The 10,843-nt window shown below is 37.3% G+C and overlaps 1 protein-coding gene across 1 annotated transcript; it reads left to right on the top strand.

Annotated features, from left to right (window-relative positions):
* The first annotated feature begins 480 nt into the window (after nucleotides 1–480).
* On the top strand, nucleotides 481–7,605 carry LOC145780829 (sn-1-specific diacylglycerol lipase ABHD11-like). Its single transcript, XM_082592473.1, has 7 exons — nucleotides 481–707; nucleotides 2,092–2,236; nucleotides 2,520–2,693; nucleotides 3,461–3,527; nucleotides 5,040–5,155; nucleotides 5,842–6,032; nucleotides 6,882–7,605. Exons 1-7 carry the CDS (start codon nucleotides 616–618, stop codon nucleotides 7,033–7,035), a joined length of 939 nt encoding a protein of 312 aa, XP_082448599.1. The 5' UTR covers nucleotides 481–615; the 3' UTR covers nucleotides 7,036–7,605.
* The last annotated feature ends 3,238 nt before the right edge of the window (nucleotides 7,606–10,843 follow it).

Below are 10,843 nucleotides of genomic sequence, written 5' to 3'. Positions count from 1 at the left end.
ATGCTCAAAGTAAAAGCATTAACGAAATTTAAAAAAGAAACTCCAAAATGTAAAAATGCACTTACGACTTTTTTGTTTTCGACCGTCGATATATGCGGAATGGCCCGTTTCGGTGAGTCTGATTCGGTGAGTCCGATCCCTTAACTGGAGATTTTTTCATTTTTTTTTAAAATTATCGGGTACCGTAGCCTAATTATCATTGCCGTTTCAGGGTTAGTGGTTAGGAACTCACCGAATCGGACTCACCAAATCGGACTCACCGAATAGTAGCAGACCCTGATATATGGTCGGCCTATAAAAAAAATCACAAAAAAAACACAGATGATAGGTGCAGAGTAATCGTAGTTTTCATATTCAGAGAGAACTTAATCCTACCGTATATTGTAGGTCAGTTGTAACTATTGATAACATTTATGACTTCCTTTATAATGTGGCCTGCATATAGCATTTAACACTAAATCAATTTATATTTTTAATAGAATAGTGTGCAAGTTTTTATTATTTTAGATTAACGTAGTCTAGGCCTATACTTTGTGTACCAGTGATAAAAGTTTTGTTCCAGTTAGTGAACTGTCCAAGTCATAGCCTTCAGTTTGTTTGTATGCCTTTTTCAAAATGAAGCTCATGCTAACTTTCAAACGGTGCAGAAAATGTATTGCTGACCTTTCTGAAATGCAAAAACGCTTTGTACAACTCAACTGCACAAGGTAGGCTAGGCTATATTTTGGGTAAACATATTATGTAATGCACATAAATATGTCACTAAATTATGCTTGGTATTTTATTTTTTAGTTACTTTCTAAGATCATGTTTTTATAAGTAGAAGTGTTAAAAAGTAGCAACCTTATGCAATTTTGATTATAAAACTTTAATAATCTACAGCGCATGCAGACACCAGAGATAGCACAGTTTGGCTCAAAATTATATATATCATACGCGCCGACTTCCGGGGGGGCCGAGGGGCGGCACCCCCCATAAATTTATAGTTGAGGGGCAACAAAAATGACTAATTACAAGTGGTGTTTCAAAGATAAAATATTTCGTGAAATAGATTTAGATCATTTAAACAGTCTTTAAGAATTCCGAAAGCGAAAAACAGCCTAGCCTTGTTCTGGCTCGCAAAACAGCTGATTGCACGGCTTTTTCTGGAATGTGAATTACTGGCGCACGGCACGCACACTGCTTTTCTTCCCGCGCGTGAGGAGCAACTTCAAAGTCAAATCGCGTGGTAGCAAAAAAGCGAATGCGAGGTTGAATGTTTATTCTCATTTCACAGGTTATTTTTTCTGTAACTTCAAACATGAAATCGAACAGCAAACTTTGTACGACACAACGAACAATTACGTGAATACTGACTACTGTACAGCTTAAAAAAAAACGCATTTTTCAAAACTGTCATCCGTGTTTTTCTTCAATAAGCACTGTATTGATGTATATATTTTCACAATATATACATACATCAACAATTATGAGAAAACTGCACTATTCAAAAAAAGACTAGCCACTCCCACTTACAGAAGAGAAAACACTTTGTCGTTATATTAATGCTTTGAAAGTAATTACTGTAATTAGCAAAAGGAGCGAAACGAGGTAATAAAACTGATAGCGGGTTTCCACTCTGCTTGAAATCATGATTTTTTGCGTATTATTTCGATAACTTCACTGTCTTGATCGTTGTTATTCACTCGCATGAAAAGGAAATGAATCGGCTTGTTTTCCAACTGTTTCAATTATGAGCTAACACAGTAACACTATCAAAATTTTTACGACTAGGCGTAGCCTACTGCATGCTTAAAACTAATCGTTTCACAGCGATTCTAATAAATTCGGTTTGCGACCTAGGTGTCAATATAAACAAGACAGTAAGCTATTTTACTATTTTAATTGAGTAAAATAGCCTTATGGTTATGACGTCATCACCTTTCTTGCCCCCCAAGGTTTTTTAAAAAGTCAGCGCCTATGATATATATATTTAATGTTTTTGCTTCTTTAGAGTTACTGTACTGTATATCATATACAGATGTACACTGTAGTGTACAGTATAGCGTTGGATATGTTTATAAATATAGTAAACAATTTTTATTTTTTTAGAATGAAAACCACAAATGTGTCATATAAAGTTCTTGATGGCACATCTGATCTTCAGTCACCACTTCTAATGGCACATGGAGTAATGGGAAACAAAATGAATTTCAATTCAGTTGCAAAAAGACTGCATGAGGCTACAGGAAGGATGGTACATACTTGGATGCAATTTCATAGCCATCTTATTAATCTATTGCATTCCTGTAATCTCATATTCTGAGTAAAATGTATCAAAACTGAACATGCCATTGTAAGAAGCTTTATATTTTTTAAGTTCATTTGTGACATTATTTTGAAAGATAGCAGACAGATAGACTGCTTGATTATAGTACTGGTACAATATCGTACTAAAATTTCTGTTTAATGTTATATTTTCCATCACAAGTATCATTGTATTTACCTCATTGCCAATGATATAAATATGCATTTAACAGATAATCACATATGATGCAAGAAACCATGGACGTAGTCCACACAGTGACACCATGACATTGGAAGACATGGCTGGCGATGCAGTTGCCTTGCTCGATTCCTTAGATGTCAAAAGATGTGTATTTATAGGGCATAGCATGGGTGGAAGAGTAGCTATGCAAACTGCTCTCTCATATGTATGTGATTGTATTTTCTGTTAGCAATATTTGTGTAGTCGAGCTATGTTGCTCCAGAAACTAAGCTAAAAAGTCATGGCAACCTGTCCTTTATGCACACTGCACAGGCCATGTCAGTGTGCAGCTTCAAATTTGACTGGCGCTGATATGTTAATAACCAAAATTGCTAGTATAATATAAGTTATATTGCTAAGTATAACTTTGAGTAGTGGTTACCATTAGTCTGGTGTTTATTTTATGTAATTTTGAGCTACGCCTGTGCTAATGTTATCGTACAAATGATGGACTGGATTTTGGCACGTGTGCTGGAAATCCAAAAAGCATCTGGCAACACTGTTGTCAGTTTTTAAACGTAAAATTAGACGTTTTGGACTTTTGCAATGATTTGAGATTCAGTGATCACACTTTGGCCATTTGGGTCCTTAAACTTATTATTTCAAATGGAATAGGGATATCAAGTAATTTTAGCAATTAAATCCGCCTCCGGTTGGCCTGTGTATATAGGTCGCTATGTTTTAAGTTTTTAAGTAAGTTTTGAAAGGCTTACTGGTAATTCTAAATGTAGAATGTGTTTTAATTTAGAATTTATGTGTAATGAAAAAAACTCCATAGTTAAAGAAATACTTGGGTATTCCCCACATGTTTTAAATGTAGTCAATTTGTTTCAATCATGAGCGTAAGTTAGTGTCTCTTAAGCAGTTTTTCATTCATTGCTTGCACAGATTGTCATCGTAATGAATCCCAAATGATGCATGTTTTACTTTCAGCCGGATCGTTTGGACAAGTTAATTGTTGTTGATTCATCTCCTTCAGTCGCCACTTGCACTCATTTTGGTAGGTTTCTTGTATTTCATATCAGTCTGTCTAAGAAGGCTATGACTTTTCCGGTATTCTGAATTTTATATGTTTAATCATCATCCATTTCGCTTCAAAGATTATTACGTCTAATGCTACTAAAAAACCATAACTAAACTATGGTCATAGAAAACCACCATATGCCACTGGGCTACATTGAAGCAGGCTTCTGCTTAATAGTGGTTTATTCTATGTCCGCTTGTTTTCTATGTCGTACTAAGGCGACTGCACAGTGCACACACGTCAACATCAGAACAAGAAAAATTGAATTTCTTATATGCGATTCAAACTACAACGTCTTAATTATAAAGTTTTTTCCTTGTTTTCACTGTCCTTCTTTGCTTGTTTTCACACCCAAACAAATATTCATGCATGTTTTCAACCTTGTAAGGTTTTGCCACCTTTTCTTTGCATTTGCGTGCTGATATATTGCTTGTTGCTGCCTTGGCATTTTGTTGTTCCCGACTTGTTAATGACGGAAAATCAATTGTTATGAATTTTGATACCAGTAATGGCTACTTTGTTGTCACAATTCTTTCTATCTCTTACCAGGAAAGAGACTTTGGAAAGATTGATGACGTATTATTGGGATATCAAATGTTAAACAGTCAAATAAATGGTGGAATAGTTCTACTTGTAAGATGATAAATGAAAATTCTTGAACTGACGAATGATTCACCACTTCCAGCACATAAAGAATTCAAATTCTGAACAGCACACGTCTTCGTCGATTTCAAAATAAATATACACTATCACTTGCAACAGCTACTTTACAATTGGAAATAACTTGCAATTTTACAACCTATTCTATTCAATATCGGCTAGAACTCTACAATCGTCTTCAATATACTTTTCATTACAACTTCTAATCCCCATAATACACAACTCCATAATACTCTAAACACCACTATCGGTACAAACATAACTGCAATCAAATCATATGGTTACTATTATTTCAAAGGGATATTTTTATAGAGGTTTTAACACCTATCAGTATCTTCGTTTTTAGGTAGCCCTTTAATAACTTTGCCAGTTGGCTACTATGTTCCTTCAATCCATTTACGGAATGCCACTAGTTGCGAGGTTAGCAACATGATGGAGCGAGTTGGGCGAGCGAAATTTTTTGCTAACCTCGCAACCTCTGCATTTTATGAAAGTGGTTTTCTTGGACCATAAACTTCAGAGACTAGGGTAATATTACATCACAAGAAGTCATTCTTCTGGTCAACAAGCCAAAGAAGTTTCCAGAATCACACGTACACAATTTTTTTTAGAAGCAGGTTTCACAATAAAAATTGCGTAACTAAAGGTTACCAATCGTCGAAACACCACAGCAAAATTACACAAAAAATAGTTCACCTATTCTAGATTCTCTAGAACATGAATGCAGCCTGCCGCCCGAGCTACGCATATTAGTTGTGACATTTATGTGTTTTATTGTTTCCAATATCCGTCCTATACTCAAACAAATTGGACATAACTTTTTTACAGCTGGAGCAACCTTAAATTATGTAAAAGCAATGCAAAGTGTCGTCTGGAATGAGGATGTGCGTACGATGTCTGATGCACGACGGAGTGCAGATTTTCAACTGCAACGATATATCCCGGTGAGTTCGTAGATATGCTCACAGCTCACTCACCACTTTCCCTATTCAACATCAGCTAACGTGCAGTTTTTGCTGTAAGAATTTTTATACATTGATGTCATTTTTGCCTTCTTATTTGGGCGATATTTATCGATAATCTTTGACATCTTCTTCTTCCTGTTTTACATCTCATTTTGCGGAGTCGGGGTAGGACGGAGTCTGGCAGGACACATACTCAGTCTCCGCTCATCACGGTCTAGTGTTGGTCATCTGCCACCGCTTGTTGTCATCGTTTATTGTATCAGAACACATCTTTCTGGGACGTCCAGTTCAGGTTTCTTTATGCTGGGAACTGGCACATCTTGGCAATGATGTATCCATCCGCTGCTCCTTTCAACATTTCCAAACCAGCGGAGACGGTGAAACCAAAGCACATTATCGACCTTTGGCAAGCCCAGCCTAGCAAGTAGAGTGTCTGAGCTGGTGTACTGGATCTCTTATGGTCTGATGTTGCAGATCCGTCGCATCATTTTGTGGTCATTCAATTAAGTTACTTGATTGTAAGATTCTTCTTCATCAGGCTTAGAAAGATTATATCTCTGATTATATCACATTCAAATTTCATTTTATAGTGTTATTTGTTGAACCCGTAAACAGCACATTGGTCAATCTACTCCGAGCATGACCACGAGTTATTGTTTTGTCAGGAAAATGCGGTACGAAATTTCTTACTTACAAATATTGTCCAAAACCTCCCTGACAAGTACGAATGGAGAGTGAATTTGGACGCAATCGAGGACCACATCAAGCATATGCGCCATATCCACGTTTCTGGTCATCTAAAGCCCTACACCGAGGACACTTTATTTATCGGAGGCGGCGATTCCAACTATATCACGTACGTGTGGTTGCTTTAAAATGAAAAAATAATTTTTTCTTCTGTTTTCAACAAAGCTGTGCATTTTTGGAAGCGCCGTGCATCGGGCGTGCAAACCATGGATATTAATTATAGTGGCGAAGAAGAGTATTTATAACCGCATATCTTTAAGGGTTAGCTCAAATTTCAGTGGTTAAGCGCCCGACTTTGTACACAAAGACACCTCAAGATCAAGCGGCGCTGGTTCGGCTCTTGTAATGTGCGCTTGAGCATTTCAGTACTGCTCTCCATTCAACTGCACCAAGTGAATGGATTAATTCACGGACAACAACACTTCAACAACAATCGGAAACTTCATTCTGCGAATCTCGGTAACCGGCCCTGCGTCAAAAGTCTACAAATATGCGAAACTACCAGGAATAACATATCAGAGGCTTAGTCCGTCCGAGTATAAAGACTCTAACCAACCAACTAAGGGTTTGTCTTAGACAAATGAAAGCCTCGGGTTTCTAATCCAGAAAATGATATAAATTGACTTTTTAAAATTGATCTCCTCCCTTTGTAAATTGGTGTGGGAATTAACTTGTTTTGTGAAAAAAATGACATATTTATAACTTGTATAACGTATTCACAAGTTCAATCGAGTACACGAACAGCTTGCTTGCTACCATTTTTCTAGATTTGTATGGTGTACGCTACGCCGTGTTGCGTAGAGCTTGCTATAATCTTGCGAAGAAACGGTAATGGAAATGTTCATTGAAAACACGGTTAGACTTTTGATGCATCAACGTTCTGCTGTAGCCAAAGTTGTGGTGTGTGCTATCTGGTTCTGCTTTGTATTTGAATTATTGAATTATTTTTTACGTTCAGTTCAAACGACTACACTTCGATCAGAAAATTGTTTCCGAAATCCACCATATCGCATATTCCCAACTGCGGCCATTGGGTCCATAGCGAACGACCCACTGAGTTCGTTTCCAGCGTCATCACCTTTTTGCAACCAACAGCTATGCCTTTGTTTTAATGTGTATCTGTAACCTTGCAGAGTTATTATTTATTCGCAGCCGTATTAGTACAATTATTGCCAGTGTTGACAAAATTTTGCTGACCACCTGCCAGCCTTCGATATTTATTTCAAGATCTTCAACGTAACACAGCGGATAAATATCTTAAGGAATCGAGTTTGGGGCATTTCATTTGGTAAAAATTTCCCCAACATGTTTTTGGTAGACTGTTGGTTTTGTATCGGTGTGTTGCAAAAGTTAAACTTGTTTTCAGTGTTCCATTCTATTTTTTAGGAAAATTATAATTTTGTCTGGTTAAATGTTATGCATGTAGCCTATGTTCAACACCAAGTAATAACGCACGAAAGCCTTTAATAACACTGTGTCAGTTGATGAGTTATTGCCTACGAATACGATTTGTAACGTCAAACACTATGTGTTTTGTTTTATACTGCACTGCTTTCTGAATAAGCTTTTTGCAGGTTTTAAGACAGTGGTGGGTACGACCGGTTTGCGCGAACCACTTAAAAATAAAAATTCGCACAAGGGAATGAGTAGAACCAGTTCCTGGCCGACTTTTTCCAATGGACCTGACCAGGGTTGCCAGATTGATAAAACAAAAAAGGCCAAATGCATCTCCAGAAAAGGCCAAATTATAGAAAAAAAGGCCAAACCTGAGGTTCTGTTCTCTTTGTTGAAATCAGTGGTGTCTTTGCACTTACTTTCAACAACAAGTCAGATAATACTTACCCAGTTTCTACTGTTCTACATGTTATCTGTTAAAGAAGAATTGCTTAGTAAAACTCCAGAAAAAATGCAATCCATAAAATACAAACAGATAGGTATGGAAACAATTGCAATACAATTGAAATATGTATATAACATTAGGCTAAGCATCATCCTGTAGACTAAAAAACCGTTAACGTCCACCAGTGAGACCCTGGTGACTAGTGAGCAGAGGAAGTGGCAAAAGGAGTTAATATTGGCATATCACTTATTGCAATATGAAATAGTATATACAATATTTATACCCAATACAATTACTTGTAGGCTACATTAAAGACTCAACACTGCAAAATCAGAGAAATCAATTGCATTTATGTCCAACATCTTTCCACAATGAACACTCCTTATTCTAGGAATGCTAGCGCCTCTGCCATTTCGTTACTGCTAGTTTCACCATAAACAATATCAGATGTGAAATGCCTTATCATTATGGCACTGGCATCAAAGTTTGTGCAACACTTTCCATTCAGCAGCATGTCCGTTCGTATTCGCAAAATCGCTTCCAAAAGCTCAGTCTGCATTTTGTTTCGTGGTTTTGTTTTCACTGCAGTAAGTAATGAAAAAATCCTCTCTACTACTGCATTACTGACAGGGATGCAGAGACATGTTAAAGCATAGCTAGCAAGGTCTTTGAAATGAGCATGATGTAAAACACTACTCCAAAACTTTTCACTGTTGCTGGGGATGCCTTCTTTAAAAGCTGCTTCATTTTGCCAGTCCACAAGATGGATTTTCCGATACTCATCTTCAATGACGTGTAGCTGAGCATTGAACAGTTTTAAGAATGGCAAATCTCTGAATGTACTTCTACTGGTTTGACTCAAGATTACCTGAGGGTTAAGCTTTGCCAAATTTTTGTACACATCTTGTGCAGAAGGGAGTCTCTTTTTTATCTGCTCAACTGCTTCTTGCAGCACCAATTGGCATCTGTGCTTAACTGCTTTAACAGTGTTGTGAGTTCGCTCTGTGTCATTTGATTGAACAATTTTTTGACATTCGTCAATAAATTTCATGCCAAAGTCCACATTTTCAATGTCTTTTGCATGTCCATTGGAATAGAAAAGCCTATCGCATAAACTCTGATAATGTATAGAGAGAGCATTTGAGAGGCAGTTTGGATCAGCGTGAGTTTGTTGAAACAATGAGTTGATCTTTTCAAACTCCTGAACCACTGGTGTTGCGAACACAAAGTAGAGATAATTTGATTTGTCTTGCAGCATTTCCTTAAGCATCCTTAGTTTGTATCTGGCATCTCCACGAATAGAACCAGAGAACTCAGCAGCCACGAAGTATGCAAGCAATTCATCCCAGTTTACTAGAATGTTGAACATCACTTTACCCCTGACAAGCCATCTTGTAGAAGAATACTTCTGAAAGGGAAGTGGAGCTGCTCTGATGTTTTCATCTTCAGCGATGTTCATTACATTGAACAAATCTTTGAATGACTCTCGTCGAATGGAACTTTTTGCAAACCACTTAGGTATTTCTGCTAACAAGAAACTTATATTGGAAGGAAGTTTTTCTACAGCATGCTGCACACACAAAGCTACAGAATGACACACGCATTTGATCAATGCACAATGTGGTGCCACTTCCTGCAGACGGGTCCAAACAGAATTGTTAGATCCCAGCATCACAGATGCACCATCACAAGAAAATCCTATGCATTTTTTACTATCCAATCCAAAAGATGACAGCTTACCTTGAATGGCTTGAAATATTGCCTCTGCTGTTGTTTCTACAAGAGGGACCAATCCTAAAAGTTCAGTACGTATTGCCATTTTTTGATCACTAAAAAATCGAACCAAAACACACAAGTATTTCTGTACAGATATATCTGTAGATTCGTCTACCAGAAGGGAAAAATTCTTCTCTTTAACATCTTCAGCAAGTTCTTCTTTCAATGCAGGAGCAATTACATTTTTTATAAGCCCTAAACACTTTGTCCTATGAAGCTTAATCTTATGAAGGATGCTGCCTTTTCCATGTTCTACAATGATTTCTCCTACATGGTCGATGCATGATATGGAGCAGTGACAAGCCATTGCAGCTGCCAACTGCAGTTCTACTTTTTTCAGCTCATCACTCACTATGTTTGATGCCCTTGGTGTTCTGATAGGATTTATCACCTGCTGTCCTTCTTTAGGTTGGCGCTTTTTATGCTTGCTTGTTTCTTGATGATCTTTCAAACTACTGTGCTTAGGTCTCAAAGTGCAATGGCACAGCTTGCAGTAGGCTTCATCAAGTCCAGTGGGTGCTTTTTTCAACCATGGAAACTGTTTTTCCCACTCAGTATTATATTTTCGCTGACTGTCGTAAGCTGGCTTCCACTTCTTTGAAGATGCCATGCTAAACTTTCAAAACCAGTTAGGCTACAGCTTTTTCAATGCAATACAACGAATACCTGTTTAAAGTTTACACCTGATCAGCTGAAATAGGACTAGGTTACCGACCACCCAACCGAAAGATCCCTGATTCCCTGGTGTTCTGTGACATCATAGTTAGGTGACATCGCCAATGCCGAAATCTGACTGAAAACTTTGATACAGTATAGTTACAGTATCTACAGTAGAAAGCGGCAAGGACTTAAACTATCAAAACCAAAAGAAAAAAGGCCAAAAAAATGCCAATCAGGAAAATAAAAAAGGCCAAAAAAAGGCCAAGCGGCCAAACAAAAATTGTCCGGCCAAACACTTTTCAAAAAGGCCAAATTTCTGAAATTTGGCCGTAAAAAGGCCAATCTGGCAACCCTGGACCTGACATGTTAACCGTTTGAAGGGTTGCCAGATGTGGTTAATTTTAATCGAGCTAGTTGGTTACTAACTAGATTAATTCCCACCACTGTTTTGAGACACATATTTATTACATAAGCAAAAGAAATTAATGCAAATTTATTTTTTGATAAATCACTCATTACATATTGGATGTCGCTAAGCTGGGAGGCTATTCAATTATCATTAACCCTGTCGGAGTTTGTAAAAATCATCACCTTGCAATAATTGCCTATAGTCACTATTATGCTTAGTAAGTTATTTTTTAGTA

Source organism: Aplidium turbinatum, chromosome 12 (assembly GCF_918807975.1).
Source record: "Aplidium turbinatum chromosome 12, kaAplTurb1.1, whole genome shotgun sequence".
In the NCBI taxonomy this organism is placed as follows: Eukaryota; Metazoa; Chordata; class Ascidiacea; order Aplousobranchia; family Polyclinidae; genus Aplidium; species Aplidium turbinatum.
This window is presented reverse-complemented; position numbering and strand designations above follow the sequence as displayed.

What these genes read in the sequence shown, in the direction of transcription:
- LOC145780829 (XM_082592473.1), top strand. Translation starts at nt 616, where the DNA reads ATGAAGCTCATGCTAACTTTCAAACGGTGCAGAAAATGTATTGCTGAC. An exon ending in AACTGCAACGATATATCCCG is followed by an intron (nt 5,156 to 5,841) that starts GTGAGTTCGTAG and finishes TTGTTTTGTCAG; the next exon opens with GAAAATGCGGTACGAAATTT. An exon ending in GGCGATTCCAACTATATCAC is followed by an intron (nt 6,033 to 6,881) that starts GTACGTGTGGTT and finishes TTTTACGTTCAG; the next exon opens with TTCAAACGACTACACTTCGA.